This window comes from Bos taurus, chromosome 22 (genome assembly GCF_002263795.3).
Source record: "Bos taurus isolate L1 Dominette 01449 registration number 42190680 breed Hereford chromosome 22, ARS-UCD2.0, whole genome shotgun sequence".
In the NCBI taxonomy this organism is placed as follows: domain Eukaryota; kingdom Metazoa; phylum Chordata; class Mammalia; order Artiodactyla; family Bovidae; genus Bos; species Bos taurus.
The window spans coordinates 14,004,703-14,028,447 of record NC_037349.1 but is presented as its reverse complement, the minus strand read 5'-3'; the positions used below and the strand labels follow the sequence as shown (position 1 = coordinate 14,028,447).

The 23,745-nt window shown below is 43.6% G+C and overlaps 1 protein-coding gene across 12 annotated transcripts in view; it reads left to right on the top strand.

The window, feature by feature from the left end:
• Positions 1 to 23,745, top strand: part of ULK4 (unc-51 like kinase 4) — a 521,202-nt gene that overhangs the window by 343,863 nt on the left and 153,594 nt on the right. For 10 of the 12 annotated variants that reach the window (XM_024983119.2, XM_005222596.5, XM_059879993.1 and 7 more), the window contains one exon: positions 13,894 to 14,060. In XM_024983119.2, the coding sequence (XP_024838887.1) occupies positions 13,894 to 14,060 (167 nt within the window). Of the gene's footprint in view, positions 1 to 13,893; positions 14,061 to 23,745 lie in introns of those variants that run through there. The other 2 variants (XR_009492338.1, XR_009492337.1) reach the window with 2 other exon arrangements.

Sequence of the window (23,745 nt, the reverse complement as noted above, 5' to 3'; positions counted from 1 at the left end):
TTCACATGCCTAGAAAGACTCTATAACAAGCTGTTAAGGAACATGAGTTTTGAGGAAATGGAATGTTTGGGAAGTTTTAATCATCTATGTCATACATTTTATGTACAAATACATATAGTTGTATTATTTGAATACTTACAGAGTATAAGAAAAACAAGAAAAATGTTAATTTGTCCGTAATGAGTATATATTGCTTTTATAATAACAAAACCAATGGCAGAAACCTGTGCCACTTTGGATGCCTATAGGATAAAATCTAGGGTCTCCTGCCTTGGAAATCTGACTACAGCTTCTTTTTCACAGGCTCTATATTCTAGCCTCACATAATCTCTTGACTATGGCATGTTCAAATCGCAACTGGAAATCTTTCTTGTCTTTCTTGGCTAAAACTAGTGAGGTCCTCCTCCTCCCTCCTGCCTGTCCAAACCCTGCTGTCTTCCCAAGGTCACTTCCCATCCCTCCTTCCCTATAAATGCTTGCCCCATCCTTCCATTGATCCTTGCTCTCTAACTGGTAGCTACAAGCTAGTGTTTTATTCTCTCATGTGTTTCACATGTGGTTATCTTTTTTTCCCCTGTTATAAAATGATTTTATTAAATTGAATTGGACATACTGTAGATCAAATAATATTTTCCAAAGATAACAATTATGAACTTTAAATCTCGACATAAAATTAGTAGCTTCAAAACTGTTAGTCATATTTTCCAGAAACAGCGTGATAAAATAATTCTACTCTGTAGAAATACAAAAGTCTTGGACTAGCTGTAAACTTGAAAATCACATATGGATGTCTTTTTAATGGGCCTTGAAGGGAAGGAACTTTTTTTTTTTTTTGAGTTTTTTCCCCTCATTGTCTGGCACAATGAAATTTACATCACAAGTGCTCCAAGTACTGCAAATGACCCAGTGTTTGATTGACTGATGCATGTCACTCTTACCAGCTCGGAGATGGATGGCAGGGGAAGGAATCTTCTGGGCCCTCAAGAGCATATCTCTGGCTTAGGGTCCCACTCATAAAAGCCCCTCCATAATTCTGCAAATGCTGTGTTGTTATTGGAGCCAAATTAGACAAAGCTCTCAGGCTTTGCAGGAGGACCTTAGATCTCCCCACTCCCTCCCTGCTCCTCCATCCCACTCTCTTCCAACGCTTTCCTGGGTCTTGGAGCTGAATGATCCATTGTTCTTTTCCCATTAATTTCCTGATAAAACTTGGAAACTTTCTGCCCCTCTGAGTTAATAAAAGTTACTATTAGTATTAGTCATAAATGATATTGTATGATACGTTTCAGGGATGAAGTTGGCATCCACTTCTGTATATTCTCACATTCCGAAATTGCTCCAGGTGTACTTGCTTAAATTAATCTAAGCTCTTTTAGCTGTCTCTGAGTAATCAAAATTCTCATGTGCCTCAGTGCATAAATCCCTTAAGTGTGTTAAACTTCTCCTTTCAGTAGTTTTTATAATTGAGTTCGTTCTGCCCAAAACTTTTACCTCTCAAGTATGCAACTAGACCCTCATTTTTGGCCACACAGAAAAATAGGTTTACCTGTTGCTGAAATTCAGCATCTCTGTTTAAATCAGAAAAGCACATTGTAGCCCATGAGACAGGTGGCCAGAATAAATCAGAAACTTCAGTTCAGTTCAGTCACTCAGTTGTGTCCGACTCTTTGCGACCCCATGAATTGCGTACGCCAGGCCTCCCTGTCCATCAGCATCTCCCGGAGTTCACTCAGACTCACGTCCATCGAGTCAGTGATGCCATCCCACCATCTCATCCTTTGTCATCCCCTTTTCCTCCTGCCCCCAATCCCTCCCAGCATCAGAGTCTTTTCCAAAGAGTCAACTCTTCGCATGAGGTGGCCAAAGTATTGGAGTTTCAGCTTTAACATCATTCCTTCCAAAGAACACCCAGGGCTGATCTCCTTTAGAATGGACTGGTTGGATCTCTTTGCAGTCCAAGGGACTCTCAAGAGTCTTCTCCAACACCACAGTTCAAAAGCATCAATTCTTTGGCGCTCAGCTTTCTTCACAGTCCAACTCTCGCATCCATACGTGACCACTGGAAAAACAATAGCCTTGACTAAATGGACCTTTGTTGGCAAAGTAATGTCTCTGCTTTTGAATATGCTATCTAGGTTGGTCATAACTTTCCTTCCAAGGAGTAAGCATCTTTTAATTTCATGGTTGCAGTCACCATTTGCAGTGATTTTGGAGCCCCCCAAAATAAATTCTGACACTGTTTCCACTGTTTCCCCATCTATTTCCCATGAAGTGATGAGACCACATGCCATGATCTTCGAATCAGAAACTTGGAACAGTTCAACTCAGTCTTGTTTATCTGGGGAACTAAGTGATTCTATTGCTAATCACAGGAGGATCTAGGGATCACTGTGGACTCAGGGGAACTGGAGTGAGTTTTGTTTTTAAGATAGACTCTATAATATATAGAGTTTTCATAGGAAAGTAGTTCAAAATGAATGCCCTGACTAGAGTCCCTTCAGGTTTTCAGAAGAAAAAATGTCGTTTAAACATTAGTGTCCATCACGTTTGAGAGGTCCCAGCCTGTGAGGTACTTTGCATTTCAAGTTCAGTGAGGTAGTAATTTCAGAGCACAGGATTATGAATTGGCTAGTTGTCCTCATGAAGCAAGATGTTTCAGTATCCCTTTCCTGACTGGAGAAAGCCAGACTCCCAGGGGCCTTCAGTGTTTGGAGTGACTGGTGTGGGGTGAGGGCTTAAGGTGAGAGTGGACTCCAAAGGTGAACGTGGACCAAAGCTCCTGGATGGAGGAGTCAGAATTGAGAGGGCCAACGCAGGGGGAGGATGGAGGCCGGGACCAGGCGTTGGACTGGCCCTGGGCCCAGTGTGGACCCCCAGGGCCTCTTAGGAAGCCCCTCTGCCAGCCTGTGTAGGCACATTGGACAAAGATTCACAGACTGGAATAACAGAGGCAAAGGCCAACTCTGAGATGGCTCAGCCATTCTTAACCTCAGAAAAGTTTGGACATATTTTCCTCTGGGGCTATTTCTGTGTGTGGGTGGCAGCTCCTTCACTTTGGCCTAGAACCTGCCGTTCACAGACATCTCCGTTTATCCTTCATTGTGTTCAGAACGACATCACCACTTTCACCCTCAATGTTTAAAAGAAGACTTTTAACTCAGCTGACGTGGTGTGACTCTGGTGGTTTTGGTGGTTAAGCATTGGTCAACTTGGGAAAAACGCAACCCTTTCCCCACATTGAATTGCACAGATGTTTTTATACTCCTCTTCCAGATTGTCTATTCAGGTTGACTCTGATGGACCCTAGTGGAAATGACCTCATGTTTGTTTGATGTAAATGTGGGATTATCTGCAAGGAAGCCTCTATCTGGGGAGGTTACCCTTGGATTTAGAGTGTTGTTTTCAAATCATTAATGATAGAAAGGAAAAGTACTTTCAAAAGCTTGGAATTTCAAAGTGTACTCTCACATTTGTTCTCTGCTCCAACAGATTTTGAGAAAGTAATAGTATAATAAGGACAAAATGACCTTGGCTGGAGTGACCAAAGTTGGAAGCAGCTCATGCATGTTAATATCTCTGGAACATTAAATACTTGGAAAGAACTTATGGGGATGGCTCCTTTAGAGATCTGCTTATAATTCAGTTCAGTTGCTCAGTCGTGTCCAACTCTATGACCCCATGGACTGCAGCACGCCAGGCTTTCCTGTCCATCACCAACTCCCAGAGCCTGCTCAAACTCATATCTATCGAGTTGGTGATGCCGTCCAACCATCTCATCCTCTGTCATCCCCTTCTCCTCCCACCTTCAGTCTTTCCCAGCATCAGGGTCTTTTCCAGTGAGTCAGTTCTTCGCATCAGGTGGCCAAAGTATTGGAGCTTCAGGACTGATTTCCTTTAGGATTGACTGGTTGGATCTCCTTGCAGTCCAAGGGACTCTCGAGTCTTCTCCAAAACCACAGTTTAGAAGCATCAGTTCTCCAGCACTCAGCTTTCTTTATAGTCCAGCTCTCACATCCATATATGACTACTAGAAAAACCATAGCTTTGACTAGATGGACCTTTGTTGGCAAAGTAGTGTCTCTGCTTTTTAATATGCTGTCTAGGTTGGTCATAGCTTTTCTTCCAAGGAGCAATTGTCTTTTAATTTCATGGCTGCGGTCACCATCTGCAGTGATTTTGGAGCCCAGAAAAATAAAGTCTGTCACTGTTTCCATTGTTTCCCCATCTATTTGCCATGAAGTGATGGGACCAGATGCCTTAATGCAGAATAATTCTTGGATTCTTTTTTTAAAGAGTTGGTTATGATCCATGTGAAATAGTTCTTGCATTTTTTATCTTAATTTTTATTTCTTTCAGAGATGTTGGGATGGAATATTAAGATGTCATCTGGCCAGAGGACTGGGAAATGATAGAACGCTATCCTCAGTGTCTTTGTACAGGATCTCCAAGGGAGATGATAGGCGGGCAAGGCACAGAAACCTTGCTGTTAGCCCTGCCTACACTAGGTCTACCTGCTGCTCGAGAAACAGAGCTGACTGCAAGAAACAGAGTTGTCTGTGAGAAACAGTTGACTATGGCTTTCCCTGTATATTTGCCTCTGTGTTGAAATTTCACTCTTGGATCTTAACCCCTTCATGCAGGAGTACCTTCTCTTCCTTGCACGGAGATGGAAGCCATCTAGCCTGAGGGGGATGGCAGGGGATACAGCAGGGGCCTGTGCATTTGCCCCAGGAGGTCTGAAGCAGAGCTGACCTAAGCCAGAGGTGGTGGTGGTTCTTGTTTAGTCACTAGGTCGTGTCCAACTCTTTGCAACCCCATGGACTGCAGTATGCCAGGCTTCCCTGTCCTTCTGTCTGCCAGAGTTTGTTCAGACTCATGTCCATTGAGTTAATGATGCCATCCAACCATCTCATCGTCTGCTGCCCCTTCATCCTCTTGCCCTGTCTTTCCCAGCATCAGGGTCTTTTCCAATGGGTCAGTTCTTTGCACCAGTTGGCCAGAGTGCTGAAGCTGAAGCTTCAGCATCAGTCCTTCCAATGAATTTTCAGGGTTGATTTCTTTTAGGATTGATTGGTTTAATCTTGCAGTCCAAGGGACTCTCAAGAGTTTTCTCCAGAACCACAGTTGGAAGGCATCAATTCATTGGTGCTCAGCCTTCTTTATGGTCCAACTCTCACATCCTTATATGACTACTGGAAAAATCATAGCTTTGACTATATGGACCTTTGTCAACAAAGTGATGTCTCTCATATGCTGTTTAGGTTTGTCATAAGTGTATCTCTGTCTGGGGCCTGAGTGAAAAGGAGAGGAAACCCCCTCCCAAGACAACAACAAAAGGCATGGCTAGGCCACTCCCAGGGGCTCAGGCCTCCGCCTCCACTGTATTGTCCTCAGCCTTCTTGGGAGGGAGGTAGACGAGAGAGTCAAACCCATGTGCCTGCTGATGGTGGTTCCCACCTCATTCTGGAGAACACAACTCTGGCAGTGTCCTGGGACTTCCATCTCTTTGGAGGCAGGGGATCTTTCTCTTGACTGGGGAGAAGGAAAGTGGAGACATAGGGAATGTCACTTTCCTTTCCTTTCCTTCCCTTCACCACCTCCTTAGATGTATTCCTTCACTTTAGGAACATGTGTCCTGTGTGAGGTCGTTCACAGCGCTCTGCTAACAGTCTTATCCTTGGGTCCCGTGGGTCAGGCTTGGGGACTCAGGGGCTCCCTCCTCGGCCCTCACAGTGGTTGGGCAACTGGCGTGGTCAGCTTCATGCAAATCTAAGTCTACACTCCCCTTCCTTCCAAGAAACTCTATTTCCTAACTCCCTCTATGGGGAAATTCTGGATAGAATGGAAGCAAATATGTCAAAACCTATGTGGTATGTGGGGAGATGTAACACGAAAGCTTTGGCAACTTGAAGTCTGACTTCAGGGCATGGGACCCTACGGACTTTACCAACAAGTCATCAGGGACCTGGAAATGAGCCAATCGGTGAACTTTTCTCAGGCTTCGATCTGTGTCAACTCTACAGCCTTGACACCGTTTTCCTGATTGACTCTCCTCATTCATTGATACCTGTGGCCTTACGTTATCGTGGTTCTTTTTCTGTTATGCTGGCACCTTTGCCTCATTTCTCCTATGAATCCCTTTCCTGTCTAGGGTCTTCTCACCCTTGGAAACTTCCCACCCTCTCCGGTCATCTTCCACCTCTCTTTTTCCAGTCTGACTTCTACCCAGTTTCTGTGCCCTCATTTCAACTACCTTTGGACTCTGGCATCTGGACGTTATCTCAAAATTCGAAAACTAACTTATTGTTCCTAGAAAACTCACTTGCTCACTTCTGGTGAGTCTGGTTTTTCTCTTTCCGGAGCCTTTTGGCCACACTTCACTGTTGCCACAAAGTCACAAATCACACTTGTTAACTCACGTTTCTTCCTCCTCCTTGTTTCCCAGCACACCAGCACGTGGTCATGGCCAAATTGCAAAGGCCTCCTCTTTGACTTTCTGGTCTCAGTTCCCCACTGGCTGCTCCCGGAGGCTCCGTGGTATTTATAAAAGTCCGTGGACCTCAAGAGTTAAAATATATGCAGGTCCAGATCACTTGATGACTTCTGCTTACTTGGTGACCTTGAACTGCTTACTTAAATGCCGTGAGATTTTGCTTTCCCTTATACAAAGTGGAGATAACAGCATCTGGATAAAAAGCTCTCCTGAAGCTCTTAGAGAATTCAGATGAAATGTGACATGTAAAAAGCCCGGTAAAGGCCCAGTGCCAGGCAGAGAGCTGGTGCTCAGTTAAACACTGCTCTCATCCCGGTGGGGCCACACCCGCTGCTTCCCTTGACTTCCTCCACCCTGCCCAGTTTATCCCAATCACTTTTATTTTTAGCTGTGTTAACTAGAGCCTGTTACACAGAGTGAAGCAAGTCAAAAAGAGAAAAACAGATATTGTGTATCAATGAACATATACATGTGCTTTGTCGCTCAGTCGTGTCTGACTCTTTGCAACCTAGTAGTCTGTAGCCCACCAGGCTTCCCTGTCCATGGGGATCCTTCATGCAGGAGTACTGGAGTGGGGTGCCAGGCCCTTCTCCAGGGGATCTTCCCAACCCAGGGATCAAACCCAGGTCTCCCGCATTGCAGGTGGCTTCTTTACCATCTGAGCCACCAGGGAGGGAAGCCCATGCACATATATGGATCTAGGAAAGTGGTATATTGATGAATCTTCCGTGGGATAGGAATAGAAACACAGATGCGCAGAATGGACTTGTGGACATAGCAGGGGAAAGAGAGGGTAAGAGAGTAGCTTTGATGTATACACACACCACCATGTGTAAAGGGGACAGTGAAGGGGAGCTGCTGTAGAACACAGGGAGCTCAGAACAGTGCTCTGTGATGGCCCAGAGGGGTGGGATGTGGGTGGGTAGAGGGAGGCTTAAGACAGAAGGGACACATGTATACTTAAAGCTGACTCACGTTGTTGTACAGCAGAAGCCAATACAGGCAGTTATCCTCCAATTCAAAATAGATGTTAAAAACCTTCAGGTATGGTTTATATACAGTGAAACAAACATTTATACCATATATATTATATATATCATATATATGCATTTCTAGAAATGCATACATTTCTGTAGCCAACACCTCATTAAAGTACAGAACATTACTGTCACCTTAGAAAGTTCTGTCCTGCCCCTCCCTCAGAAGCACCTGCTATTCTCTTTTCAATCAATATAGATGAGTTTTCCTTGAAACGTATTCTTACAACTGAATTTATACACCTCACTTGTTTCTGGTGTCTGTCTCTTGGCCCCATTTGTTTTTTGAGATTCAGCCATGTTGTGGGATTCAGTGGCCCATTCCTTTTTATTGCTGAGGAGTACTCCATTGTATGAATGGATCTGTTTGTTTATCTGTTCTCCTGTTGGTGGACAGCTGGGCTATTTCCATCGTGGGGCTATTTTGACTACAGGTCTAATGAGTCTTTTTGTGAATATATGTTTTCATTTTACTTGGATAAACCCCTAAGAGTAGAATTGCTAGATAATATGGTAAAAAAATAAAAAATTTGTTTTTTTAAAAAAACTGTTAACTGTTTCCCATTAGCCATGCCTGTGAGTTCTGGTCATTCTGCACTCACACCACCATTTAGTGTTGTCGGGTTTTGTTTTGTTTTGTTTTTCATTCTAATTATTTCTGTTTGTGTGGTGGTATCTCACTGTGACTTTCATTTTCATTTTCCAGATGACTAACGGTGTTGAACACTTTTCATGTGCCTTTTGACATTATCTTTTGTAAACTAAGTGTTCGAGGCTATTACCCATTTTAAAAATTGGATATTTCAGTTTTTTATTATTGAGTTTAGGAATTGTTTATATGTTCTGAATATAAGTTCTTAGATATGTAATTTATAAATTTTTCTCCTAGTCTTTGGCTTGTCTTTTTCTTAACTCTAGTGGTAAAGAATCGCCCTCCCAATTCAGAAGACAGAAAATGCAGGTTTCATCCCTGAGTTGGGAAGATCCCCTGGAGGAGGGCATGGCAACTCACTCCAGTAGTCCTGTGTAGAGGATCTCGTGGACAGAGGAGCCTGGTGGGCTAAGGTCCATAGCATTGCAAAGAGTTGGACACAACTGAAGTGACTTAGCATGCATTTCTTAATAGTGTCTCTTAATTTGCACAAGTTTTAATTTTTTATGCAGTGTAATTTATCCACTTTCAAATGATGAAAGGACTTTTTGAGTCCTAAAAAATCTTGCCTACCTCTTAGTTATGAAGATCTTCTATTTTCTTCTGAAACTTTAAAAATTTTAGCTTTTATGTTTAGATTTGAGGTTTGCCTGAGATTAATTTTTGAATGTGAAATAGTGATCAAGCACCTTTTTTTCTCTCAAACAGATCTATTCTCTTTGATTGAAAATATTTCATTTTTCTAAAGAATTCCCTTATTGAAAATCATTTAACCTCATAGATGAGGGTCCATTTCTGGAATCTGAAATTGGAAATATCTGCATGAACTCATTATTTTTTTCTCTGTCTAAAAGGTGTATATTTATCTTTGTCCACTTAATCAGTGGCCCAGTAGCAATGAGTGTTTCTCTCAGACCATGGTCTCTGAATACCCTTCTCATTAAAAGAAACCAGGATTCCTTGGAGAAGTAGCTAATGCCCAGTCTTAGGCAGTAATTCATAAGTTGAACTTGGGACATATTATCTTAGCAGAAGGTAGGACACTTTAAAGGGCTCTCAGTGACCAAAGATGGAACAAGTTTACCATAAAAGAATGATGATTGAAATCAATTAATATTCATAAGATATGTTATTTAAAAATCTATTACATTCACAGTGATGCTCCATAGTGAACTGATTAGTAACTTCAGTAATCTCTAGCCACTTTGCTCACATTTGGGACCTCCAAACACCCCAAAATAACTTCTGGAAACAGGCTGTGCTTAGTCGCTCAGTTGTGTCCGACTCTTTGCAGTCCCATGGACTGCAGCCCACCAAGTTCCTCTGTCCTTGGGGATTCTCCAGGCAAGAATACTGGAGTGGGTTGCCATTGCCTAAACAGACAGATGATAACAAAGAAACATTTATCAAACATCTACCTTGCTCTTCCTTTACAAACCACATTTTATGATATCCAAATCAGTTAATGAAGGTTCTTTACAGAAGAAAACCAGCTAAAAAAATAAAGAAGGACTGATCAGTTCAGTTCAGTTCAGTCGCTCAGTCATGTCCGACTCTTTGCGACCCCATGAATCGCAGCACGCCAGGCCTTCCTGTCCATCACCAACTCCCGGAGTTCACTCAGACTCACGTCCATCGAGTCAGTGATGCCATCCAGCCATCTCATCCTCTGTCATCCCCTTCTCCTCCTGCCCCCAATCCCTCCCAGCATCAGAGTCTTTTCCAATGAGTCAACTCTTCACATGAGGTGGCCAAAGTACTGGAGTTTCAGCTTCAGCATCATTCTGTCCAGAGAAATCCCAGGGCTGATTGCCTTCAGAATGGACTGGTTGGCTCTCCTTGCAGTCCAAGGGACTCTCAAGAGTCTTCTCCAACACCACAGTTCAAAAGCATCAATTCTTCGGCGCTCAGCCTTCTTCACAGTCCAATTCTCACATCCATACGTGACCACAGGAAAAACCATAGCCTTGACTAGACAGACCTTTGTTGGCAAACTAATGTCTCTGCTTTTGAATATGCTATTTAGGTTGGTCATAACTTTCCTTCCAAGGAGTAAGCGTCTTTTAATTTCATGGCTGTAGTCACCATCTGCAGTGATTTTGGAGCCCAGAAAAATAAAGTCTGACACTGTTTCCACTGTTTCCCCATCTATTTCCCATGAAGTGATGGGACCAGATGCCATGATCTTCGTTTTCTGAATGTTGAGCTTTAAGCCAACTTTTTCACTCTCCACTTTCACTTTCATCAAGAGGCTTTTGAGTTCCTCTTCACTTTCTGCCATAAGGGTGGTGTCATCTGCATATCTGAGGTTATTGATATTTCTCCCGGCAATCTTGATTCCAGCTTGTGTTTCTTCCAGTCCAGCATTTCTCATGATGTACTGTGCATATAAGTTAAATAAACAGGGTGACAATGTACAGCCTTGACGTACTCCTTTTCCTGTTTGGAACCAGTCTGTTCCATGTCCAGTTCTAACTGTTGCTTCCTGACCTGCATACAGATTTCTCAAGAGGCAGATCAGGTGGTCTGGTATTCCCATCTCTTTCAGAATTTTCCACAGTTTATTGTGATCCACACAGTCAAAGGTTTTGGCATAGTCAATAAAGCAGAAATAGATGTTTTTCTGGAACTCTCTTGCTTTTTTGATGATCCAGTGGATGTTGGCAATTTGATCTCTGGTTCCTCTGCCTTTTCTAAAACCAGCTTGAACATCAGGAAGTTCACGGTTCACGTATTGCTGAATCCTGGCTTGGAGAATTTTGAGCGTTACTTTACTAGTGTGTGAGATGAGTGCAATTGTGCGGTAGTTTGAGCATTCTTTGGCATTGCCTTTCTTTGGGATTGGAATGAAAACTGACCTTTTCCAGTCCTGTGGCCACTGTTGAGTTTTCCAAATTTGCTGGAATATTGAGTGCAGCACTTGAACAGCATCATCTTTCAGGACTGATAGAATTTGAAAATTCTGTATTGCCATGTCTAATGAAATAATGGGACTGGATATTGGACATTAGTAGATAATATTTGATGGGGAAGTTTATACTGCATGGCTTGGGCTAACAATCCCAGAACACCTAGGTCAATTTTAACATTATTAAGGGTGGAACAGACAGACAGTGTATCCCTCCAGATAGAATGCTACAGGGAATACAGAATGCCCAGCTCCAAGTATTATTGCCTAAATAATCAAACCTGAAGTAAGTCTAGTCTCTGGGTCTAATTACCAGTTTACAGGAAATGCACGGTTACAGGAGCAGCATTACAAGAACATCTATAGGAAAAATATCCTCATTTCTCCAACAAATAAATGGCATGAAAAATTGAAGGTGGGGAAAGGACTGTTAGAGGTTGAAGGAGACTTAAGACAATGGCAAACTGTTGATAATTATTGAAGAGCGTAATAAGCATTCATTTTTCTAAAATTTCTCATGGCTTTCTTTGTTTCCATAGTTCAAACAAGAAAAATGTGAGTTTTCATCTTCAGTGAAAGTTCTGTGAAGAGCACTGACTGAGATAGGCCTCTTACATCATATCAATGGGCTTTGCTGGCATTATCACGGTTGTGAAGAAATATTTAGGTCATACTTCATTTCTAATCTCATATGAGCACCTTCCATGACAGGAGGTGACTTCTGTGTTTGTAGTCAGAGCTTGGTGTTGTCTTTTTTCCTTCACACAATAAGCTGGAGAGTGCAGCCCAGTAGGGATTTGATTGCATTCATTGTTTGCACTCCTTCCTTGAAGATGGAATGAAACTCAGGGAGAGCACAGTTGTTCATCATCTGTTTCGTCTGAGTCAGGCAGCACGCTGATGGGTATCCGGCAGTCAGTGCCTCCTTCTGACGGGCTGTGTCCTTCTCTGCTGTTCACATCGCCGGGTTCCCTGCTCCTCTGACCATCAGCATGCTGTGTCATGGAGATTGGGAACTCCACAAAGGAAGACATCTTCTCCTGCAGCGTGTGTTTACTGAATACTGAACTGAACTCTCTTAAAAAACCTTTGTACTTTGTATTTGAGTAGTCCCGATTAACAGACAATGGTGTGATAGTTTCTGGTGAACAATGAAGGGACTCAGGCATACATATACATGTATCCATTCTCCCCCAAAACCCCGCTCCCATCCGGGCTGCCACATTACATTGAGCAGAGCTCCCTGTGCTACACTGTAGGTCCTCCTTGGTTATCCATTTTAAATATAGGAGCATGTACATATCCATCCCAAACTCCCAAACTATCCCTTCCCCCAGTCTTTCTCCTCACCCCATCCCAGCAACCTCTTTGTAAAGCCCTTCTACTCTCCCTGCAGCTCACAAACGCCAAGAGCTGATTCATAGCCTGCCCTTGAGCAATGCCTTGTAACTCACTGGAGAATGCCTGCCAGTGTGATGCACATGTCTTAACGATTGCTCTTCTTTACCATGTGTCTTTGATGAGTTGTACTATCAAACCTTGTCTTTCAGTAGAGAAATTTTGCTATTAATTCATTAGCAGATTCCTTTCCCTTCAAATATATTTATTTTCAACTTTGTGACTGTGCCAGTTTTCACCACAAGGAGTACAACCTTGATTGATGCCCTGTAATTTTGGTTTCTCTCTGCCTTTAGTGACAGAATTAATTGCTTTGTAGTCTAATTACTTTGCACTTGTCTAGGAAAACCAGCTTGGCTTACTGGAAATGACAGTGTGCAGTGTTTGCTAAAGATAGCAGAGCTTGGACGGCTATGCTTGGCAGAGCTTCCGTCCAGTTGATCATCTGAGAAGTAGGGACAAATGGATTGCAGGTCCAATAAATGATTGCACGTCCAATAAATAAATGGATTGCAGGTCCAGCTTACAACACATGTCATATTTCCTTACCCAGTTTTCTTCCCAGTTTGCTTGTATAGAATAGCTATATTTGAAGATTCACTTTTTCTAGAACGTTCAGACGATGACAATCTCTTCAGACGGAAGGACCCCCTCACCATTTCAATTTATGACATTTCATGTTGTCTTTTCATCACTTTTGCATCTGAATCATTTGGGGAATTCAAAGTGTAATTTTACATAACAAAAATAATACAGAACACCAGCTTAAATGTATTTGTTGTAACAAGTACATCAAACTAAAAGTTGATGAAGACGAACCACACGGTAAATACGAAGTTTGCAGAGACAAAATGATAGAACCTGGCAATTTCTCAATTTCACATGGCTTGAAATCATTATGTTACATTTCATAATTTTTAGAATGCATGTGGAAAAAAGCACTTCATTGCTTTATCTTCTTGAGGTGACCCAGTTATTTGTCAATCCTGATAGATCCTCAGCCTCACCTGTGTCACCGAGCCATCCCATGAAGAACTGTGCCTTTAAACAGAACCTGGGGACAGGATGTTCACACCCAACACGTTTTCTTCCAGTGTCAGCGACTCTTCTGTCCCTGTAGGATAGTGTTTTTCAAAGTGTAATTCGGGGGACCCTCCCATCAGAATCACCTGGGGTGCTTTTTAGCAAGTATATTCCTAGGCCTCAGGCTCCTAGGCAGTCTCTCTGGGAGTGGGGGCTGGGGACCTGCATTTTCAAAACCTTTCCCAGGTGTGTCTACAACAGATATAGTTGAGGGACTGTTCAGAGTTTATGGAATACATGTGCCTGTTCTGTTGGCTTCATGTGGCACGTTATTCTTATGTTCTATGATGACAGTTTTGCCCTTCTCCTGTTTTACTCTCAGGACTGGTCCGTCACATCTGCAGCCTGTTCACTGAGACTGCCACACTGTGTTTGGATGCGGACAACAAAAGCAACAACGAAACTGCAGCCGCTTTGCTCTTCTCCCTGCTGGACATTCTGCACGGCATGCTGACCTACACCTCCGGGGTCGTGCGGCTGGCTCTGCAGGTAGAGGACCCCTTCCCCTGCCTTTCCAACAGCCCTGCCCCACGTCCCACATGCTCATCATTCTCTTTTCTCTCATCGTCCTCTAATGCGTCTTTCGGTTTGAAAAAGAGCATATGATTTGACAGTCATCTTTGGGTGATCAATGTCAGACAGCTAATTTGAATATGAAAAGACGCAGGAGGGGCCAAAGACAAGACTTATTGAGCACTTACTAGGGAACTGCCAGCAACTCAAGAGGTCATTCTCACTGTGGGGTTGGCCATGCACTATGCAGTCTTCGCTGTCCGGAGATGGTGCTCCCACCACCTCCAGCAGTACGAGTTAGCTAGTGAGGAGTAGTGGATTGAGTTATCAGGCATGCACACACATGCACATACGTGTAATATGAATATATGTGCACACACACACACACATGTGCATACATGTACCTCGCACTTACTTTCTCTTATGACCAATAATGTGAAATTGCAAGATGCTTTTGAGGACTAGAGGTGTGTATTTAGTGGCCATGGAAAAGTCAAGTTGCCCCAGACTGTAACCTGGCATTGTGGTCTGAGACAGGAAGGGTGTATGAGTTCATCAGGTACTTTCTTGGCCAAGTGTTAGCTCTCACCACATGCCTGTCTCCTTTCATGCTTTCTCTAACCAGCTGAGTCAGCTGATACTTAGGCCACATGTTAGGACACGGCCAATAGGAATTCATTGTTGTATTTGGAGTCCCAGTTAAGTCGCAAGTGCTGTGTGTCACGGTAGCATACCAGCCTGGATAGATGCAGAAGCTAAGGTTGGAAGCAGACCATTCTGATACCTTGCCAAGAGTCATAGTAGCAAGAGCCAAGAATGAGTCCCTCAACCCTGGTTTAGTCTCTCTTATTCATCATTATGGTAAATGGCGTGTTGTGTCCACAGTGAAGCTGGTGAAGTATTTAACTTGTTTCATGTGGCTTAATGAATAATTCCAAGAGCCCCTCAGCAAAGATGATAGTAAGTTTTAACCCAAACTTGTAAAGCCAGTAGATGAAATTGGCCTTTGAACTACCTGCTTGTTTTTATTTGCTCATCTGTAATTGCTCTAAATGAACAGTAAAGCATGGCTAAGTACTCACGGAATCCTGAATTATGGATTTCTCTTAGTTTTCCCTCTTTTTTCTAATAAGTGTCTCATCAGAGAGCATCATTTCTTGTTTCAGTTTCCACAATGGTAGCTTTATGTAATTCTTCAAGGTGTAGATGTCTCTCAGAGGATACTCTGATGGTATCAATCTGTAAGAGATTGTGGATAAAAAGGATCAGACATTTAAAAAAATTTTTTGAATTCTAGAACAATAGAAATCATTTATTTCAAGTCATCAGGTAGACATTCAAGGGTGTTTAAAACTCCTTAATGCAAATTATTTTCTAATTTTCTTTTTTCAATTTGCTAGTATACCAATACATCACTGTTTCTTTTTCTTTTTTTTTTTTTAGCACCAGTCTATGTTTTATTGCTGTCATTGTTCTAAGTCTTTCCCTGTAATAGCTGCCATGTATTGCTTTTGACCTTGACGACCGACTTTGATCTCCATGGTACCTGGTGTCTGTCTGAAAGTGGTAGACTCCTTGAAATTGAATTAGGGAAAGAATTGGGTAAAGAAATGGAATTGGCATCAAAGACAGACACATCCTTCTATAATACTGAGCTGTAGGTTCTTTCGAAGCCTAAGTCACCTCTTCCATCTGTAAACATGCTCCACACATGGGATTCTTCTGCATTCAAAACCCGTTTCTACTCTTAACACTAACCTCTTAAAACTAGAACTTGACTGTTGTCAGTGTTTAAAATGATAATGCTACTGCTAAGTCACTTCAGTCGTGTCCGACTCTGTGCGACCCCATAGATGGCAGCCCACCAGGCTCCCCCGTCCCTTGGATTCTCCAGGCAAGAATACTGGAGTGGGTTGCCATTTCCTTCTCCAATGCATGAAAGTGAAAAGTGAAAGTGAAGTCGCTCAGTCATGTCCGACTCTTAGCGACCCCGTGGACTGCAGCCTACCAGGCTCCTCCATCCATGGGATTTTCCAGGCAAGAGTACTGGAGTGGGGTGCCATTGCCTTCTCCGATTTTGAGGCACCTATCTCCTTTTCAGGGAGGAGAAGGATATGACATAGGCATGTGTACCAGGGAGGTGAGGAGTTGGGAGGGAGGTGTCAGAATGTCTCTTAGGAGCCCAGACTCTGCCCCCAGCTTGCCTTGAGGAGTACTATGCCAAAGATACAGAAGCAGAGACAAATATGTGTGCCCAGCTCACCGGGGTGGGGTGGGGTGGGGTGGGGTTGGGGGGCGTCCCATGGGCTTTGCAGGTGAGAATACCTTGGATTCAGATCCCAGCCACACCACTTTCACCTGTGAGATGCTGGGCATATTATTTCACCTGAGTGTCAGTTTCCTCATCTGTAAAGCATACATGGTGCCAACTACTCAGCAAGGGACTTAAATGAGAGAACACAAGATATGTAAATATAAAGGACATATTTATTGCCAGGAGAAATATCAATAACCTCAGATACACAGACAACACCACCCTTAAGGCAGAAAGTGAAGAACTAAAGAGCCTCTTGATGAAAGTGAAAGAGGAGAGTAAAAAAGTTGGCTTAAAACTCAACATTCAGAAAACTAAGATCATGGTATCTAGTCCCCTCACTTCATGGCAAATAGGCAGGGAAACAATGGTGATAGTGAGAGACTTTTTTTTCTTGGGCTCCAAATTCACTGCAGATGGTGACTGCAGCCATGAAATTAAAAGATGCTTGCTCCTTGGAAGAAAAGCTATGACCAACCTAGACAGCATATTAAAAAACAGAGATGTTACTTTGCAGACAAAGGTCCATCTAGTCAAAGCTATGGTTTTTCCAGTAGTCATGTATGGATGTGAGAGTTGGACTATAAAGAAGTTGAGCGCGGATTCATTTTGATATTTGGCAAAACTAATACAATTATGTAAAGTTAAAAAAAAAAAAAAGTTGAGCGCTGAAGATTGATGCTTTTGAAGTGTGGTGTCAGAGAAGACACTTGAGAGTCCCTTGGACTGCAAGGAGATGCAACCAGTCCATCCTAAAGGAAATCAGTCCTGAATATTCATTGGAAGGACTGATGCTGAAGCTGAAACTCCAATACTTTGGCCACCTGATGTGAAGAACTGATTCATTGGAAAAGACCCTGATCCTGGGAAAAACTGAAGACAGGAGGAGAAGGGGACAACAGAGGATGAGATGGTTGAATGGCATCACCAACTCGATGGACATGAGTTTGAACAGTCTCTGAGAGTTGATGATGGACAGGGAAGCCTGGTATGCTGCAGTTCACGCGGTCACAGAGTCGGACACGACTGAGCGACTGAACTGAACTGAACTGAAAGTACATATACTTGGCCCAGGGAAAGTAAGCCATGATTGGTCGCTATGTTATTAATAGCAACAAGAGGGAAGACACTCACCTCCCCTTCCTGTTTACAGAGGGTTCGTGGGGGCTGTGATATTCTCATGTCTGTGTCCTAACATTAGGGAAGGACTCAGTTTGTATTTATGGAGTAAACCAACTCCTAGCAGGCTTATGAGGTATTAATGTATGGTTTTATTTTGCATTTGTGAGCCTAGCCCAGGGCTTGGCCCCTGTGATCTTGGCACAGGCATCAAGAGAGGAAGGTTGTTGAGTGTCAGGGAGGTTCATTTTGGTAAGACCATCAGCATGCAGATAGTGGAGCAAATCATCACCTTGAACCGTGTCCAGGGTCCTGCAGAGGGAAAGGGGGTGCAGGGAACTCACCAAGTTTGGGGGTTAAGGAAGGAAAATATTCAGTACCAAAATCCAGGTCACCTGACTTCCCAATCTGGCTCTTGTCTGTCATTTCTGGAGTGATGGGAGAAACTTCACGCATTACTTGAGAGGAGGGTGATTAAACTGGTTTCCATTAGTAGATGTGTCAGTGTTGCCCTAAGACTGAAATGTGGCCCCTGAGTCCTCCTTCATCTCACACTCAAGTGAAGGCTGTTGGGATGGGGGCTTTACCCTATTTTAGTATCTCACTCTCTGTAAGAAAGTCATTTTTATTTATTTTTGTTCATTCTGTGCCGCTTGTGGGATCTTAGCTTCCAGACCAGGAATCAAACCCATGCCCTCTGCATGGAAGCATGGAGTCTTAACCGCTGGATCACCAGGGAAGTCCCTCTATTTCAGTATCTCTTGAAGTTGCTGGTTCGACTCCTCCACGGCTTTCTCCCTGCTGTTTTCCGCATGAGCTTGCCCCTGTCTGGTTGTCCAGTCACCAACTGAAGTCGTGTCTAGCTCTTTGCAACCACATCAACGGCAGCACACCAGGTTTCTCTGTCCTTCATTATCTCCTGGAGTTTGGTCAAACTCATGTCTATTGAGTCAGTGATGCCATCCAACCGTCTCATCCTCTGTCACCCCCTTCTCTTCCTGTCCTCATTCTTTCCCAGTATCAGGGTCGTTTCCAGTGAGTCAGCTCTTTGCATTAGGTGGCCAAAGTGTTGGAGCTTCAGCTTCAGCATCAGTCCTTCCAATGAATATTTAAGGTTGATTTCCTTTAGGATTAACTGGTTTGATATCTTTGCTGTCCAAGGGCGTCTCAAGAGTCTTCTCCAGCACCACAATTCAAAAGCTTCAATTCTTCAGTGCTCTGCCTTCTTTATGGTTCAACTCTCACATTCACACATGACTACTGGAAAAACCCATTGCTTTGACTATATGAATTTTTGTTGGCAAAGTGATGTCTCTTCTTTTTAATATGCTGTCTAGGTTTGTCATAGCTTTTCTTCCAAGGACCAAGCATCTTTTAATTCTGTGGCTGCAGTCACTGTCTGCGGTGATTTTGAAAACTCAAGAAAATAAGATTTGTCACTGCTTCTACTTACCCCCATCTATTTGTCAAGAAATGATGGGACTGGATGCCATGATCTTAGCTTTTTTAGTGTTGAGTTTTAAGCCAGCTTTTCACTCTCCTCTTTCACCCTCATCAAGAGGCTCTTTAGTTCCTCTTTTCTTTCTGCCATTAGAGTGGTGTCTTCATATCTGAGGTTGTTAATATTTCTCCCAGCATTCTTGATTCCAGCTTAGGATTCGTCCAGCCCGACATTTTGCATAATGTATTCTACATAAAAGTTAAATACGCAGAGTGACTATATTATATAGCCTTGATGTACTTCTTTCCCAATTTTGAACCAGTCCATTGTTCCATGTCCAGTTCTAATTGTTACTTCTTGTGCTGCATACATTTGTGTCCTGGAGCTAGGTAAGGTGGTCTGGTAAATTCCCATCTCTAAAAATTTTCCACAGATTGTTATGATCCACCCTGTCAAAGGCTTTAGTATAGTCAATGAACGGGAGGTAGATGTCTTTTTTTAAAAAATCCCTTGCTTTTTCTTCTTTGAAGAAATGTCTGTTTAGTTCTATGGCCCATTTTTGACTGGATCATTTATTTTTCTGGAATTGTATATTTTTGAGTTTTCCTATGATCTAGCATATGTTGGCAATTTGATCTCTGGTTCCTCTGCCTTTTCTAAATCTAACTTGTACATATGGAAGTTCTTGGTTCACATACTGTTGAAGCCTAGGTTGAAGAATTTTGAGCATTACCTTGCTAGCATGTGAAATGAGTGCAATTATACAGTAGTTTGAACAGTCTTTGGTGTTGCCTTTCTTTGGGATTGGAGTGAAAACTGACCCTTTCCAGTCCTGTGGTGGCCACTGCTGAGTTTTCCAAAATTTCTGGCATATTGAGTATAGCACTTTCACAGCATCATCTTTTAGGATTTGAAATAGCTCAGCTGAATTCTATCATGTCCACTAGCTTTGTTCAGAGTAATGCTTCCTATGGCTCACTTGACTTCACGTTCCAGAATGTCTGGCTCTAGGTGAGTGACCACCCCATCGTGGTTATCTGGGTCATTAAAACCTTTTTTGTACAGTTCTTCGTATTCTTGCGACCTCTTCTGTCTCATGGTTGAATACAAGTGAGATTTGTCTGTTGTAGCCCATGGTCCTCAGCATGCGTCTCCCTCCCTTTGAAAACTGATGATATCTCTTCATCTCATCACAAGATCATTTGCTTGGCAAGACACTCCAGGCCTTGAATGATCAGCCCCAGGGTGATTTTCCAGCCTCGCCTGTCATTCATTTGTGCTTCCTGTACCTACACCAAACAGTCACCTTGGCCTTTTCCATGGGGCTCCTGCACCTCACCACTCTTTCCGCAGCAGATGCCAGCACCTGAAGCACGGGCTGTGCATGTCCTTCCCTGTAGACCTCACCCCACCGTCCAACGATGAAGTCTTGTCACCGTTCCCCAATCCCACCTCAGCTGTATTTCCACGTCCACTGTAGCAGTTTCCACGTTCTGCCTTTAGTGCAGTGGAAAGCTTACCATTGGTTTTTTTTTTTTAAGTATAGTTAATTTATAATACTGTGTTAATTTCTGCTATATAGCAGTGACTCAGTTATATATATTCCTTTACATTACAGTTTATCACTAGATGCTGAATATAGTTCCCTGTGCTATACACTAGGACCTTGCTATTTATCCATTCTGTACGTAATAGTTTGCATCTGCTAATCCCACACTCCCGATCCATAACCACTCCCATCCTCCCCCATGGCAACCACCAGTCTGTTCTGTGTCCGTGATTCTATTTCTGTTTCATAGATAGGTTCACCCGTGTTGTAGTTTATATTTCAAATATAAACAATATCATGTATTTTGTATTTATCTTTCTTTTGGTGACTTCACTCAGTATGGTAATCTCTAGATCTATTCGTGTTGCTGCAAATGGCAATTTTTATTGCTGAATTGTATTCCATCGTGTATATGTACCACATCTTCTTTAACCATTCATCTGTTGGTGGTCACTTAGATTGCTTCCATGTCTTGGCTGTTGTAAACAGTGCTGCTGTGAACATAGGGATGCATGTGTCTGTAGTTTCGTCTGGGTATATGTCTAGGAGTGGGATTGCTGGATTATGTGGCGACACTAGTTTTTTGAAGAACCTCCATACTGTTTACCATAGTAAAGCCTGCCATTCTTTTAATGAAATTGTGAGGTTCTACAGCCTGGGACTGAGTTGTATCATCTGTGCATGGCAAGCATGTGAGTGATGGTTTTTGGGAAGCACACTGAGGTCTGACTTGGATTGGTCTGGCCACACCACTGCTGGTTATGCTTAAATTAAACCTGCTTAGGACATCAGACAGCAATTGCCTGAAGAACTGACTGTCTCTTGTTCTCTACAAATGCCTTGTTGTGTCTCAAATGCTCAGTTGTGTCTGACTCTTTGCAACACCATGGACTGTAGCTCACCAAGCTCCTCTGTACATGAAACTCTCCAGGCAAGAATACTGGAGTGGGTTGCCATTTTTTCTTCCTGGGGATCTTCCCGACCCGGGGGTCAAACCCATGTCTCTTACATCCCCTGCATTGGCAGGGGGGTTCTTACCTGCCCTCTGTGTGCTAGACTCATATAATGTTAGATGTAATAGGTTTATATCCTCCCTAGCCTTTTTTAATGCCAATAAGTTAGCTGAATCCCTTCATCTCATTTTAGGTAATGCTATTAATATATTCCCATTTAATATTACATATGGCTCACAAGTTGTCATTCCCACATTTTACATGTCTACAACCTAGGGATCTCATCTGAGATCTATTCTTAATATATCCAGTAGTTTCCTAAACAGGACCACTAGAATGTCCCATGGTCCCCTCAAATTCAGCATGTCCAAAGCAGAGCTCAGGATCCACCTCCCACACCATCCTCCTGCTTGAAAGCCCCACCACTCTCATCCTGCCATACTAGAAACCTGGGAGTTATTCTTAAAATTTCCCTTTTTCATATTCCTCCTCCAATCCTTCACCAAATCCAGTAGATTTTACTGGTAGCACCTGGCTCAGTCTGCCATCTCCTCTTGTTCAGGCTGTGACAGCTGGGGGGACCAAGAACCCAGGATGGCCAGGAGTGGGGTCAGTTGCCACCCAGCAGTGCCTGGAGCAGTGAGTTGTGGGCAGGGGTCGGGGGACCACAGGCAAAGGCAGAGCACTGCACAGCGACGTCGCAGCAGAGGCGGGGTGCTTCTTGCTGTTAAAAGAGCCCTCTGGGCATCCCTGGTAGCTCAGTTGGTAAAGAATGCACCTGCAGTGCAGGAGACCCTGGTTTGATTCCTAGGCCGAGAAGGCCCACTGGAGAGGGGAGAGGCTACCCACTCCAGTATTCTTGAACTGCCCTTGTGGCTCAGCAGGTGAAGAATCCGCCTGCAGTGCAGGAGACCTGGGTTCGATCCCTGGGTTGGGAAGATCTCCTGGAGAAGGGAAAGGCTACCACTGCAGTATTCTGGCCTGGAGAATTCCATGGACTATGGAGAATTCTATAGTCCATGGCGTCACAAAGAGTCGGACATGACTGAGTGACTTAGACTTCTGGGGACTTCCCTGGTAGTCCGATGGCTAAGTGCCATTGCACTCCCAACGAAAAGGGCCTGGGTTCGATCCCTGGTCAGGGAAGTAGATCCCACATGCCGCAACCAAGCGTTCACATGCTGCAACTAAAGGTCCCACATGCCACAACTAAGACCCAGCATAGCCAAATATATAAATAAATGTTAAAAATAGATCCCTCTGTAACATGCACACAGAAGGCATCTGCGAATCGAAAGGCTGACCGAGAATGTGTGCTGTTGGGGAGCTAGGGAGACCCTGAGAGAGGCTAGCTGGGCCTCGGGTTTGTTGCTCAGCTCCCCGCATGTGATGCACTTAGCACACAAAGCTTCTGCTGTGAACCTGTACCTTGGGGGGAGCGTTGAATTTCAGGTGCGTCCCTGATGTGCACCTCCCTCTGTGTAGAGCTGTAGCAATCCCTTTCTGGAACCCTCGGCATCTCTGCAGGGAGTTGGTACCCAAATACTGGCAGGCAGGGTTGGGATGTTTCTTGGTGACAATAAGAAATGACTGTAGATTGTGGAGGGTCTGGAGGGCCACTGGCCATTCGGGTGGGAAGAGTCCCACAGTGTGTGCTCGTGTTTGTGGACGTGTCTCCTTGCTTACATGTGTTTGGAAAGGAAGCAGTGGCACGGTGCCCTTCGCTGTCTAGGTGCTGGCTCGCAGGACTACCTTATCTTTTCCAAGAGGCAGTCATCTTCTCTAAAGGCTAATGTGCTAATGTGAAAAGATCAGTATTCTGCCTTACATCATGCTTCAGAAGGCAAGATCAACAGCCGAGCCTCACAAAGGTTCAGACCTAGGGTAGTGCTACAAATCTGTTTTCTGGGAGAAAGTCCCACCTTTCTGGTAGAGGCCAGGGGTTGAGATAGAGCTAGGGGAGAGGTGGGACGAAACTCCGAGCTACTGATTACTGTCATCCCCCTTGGCTGTAGAGCAGTGCAAGCTGTTAAAAGGCAGATGTCTGATTTTCCATAATGTCCTTTTGAACCAAGGAAAGCAGGCAACCCAGATTCCATCCATAGGCCTGGAGGCAGAAGGAGCCTTGACATTTATGAGAGGGGCCCTAGGGTCCAGAGTAAGGACCTGAGGTGGGGCAGCCTACTCAAAGGCTCTGGCAAAGGTCCTTACCTAGTAGTTTTGTTCTGAGTGAAATTAAAAACAGAGCGTATACGCAAATGAAATGTGTATATACTATAGCAAAC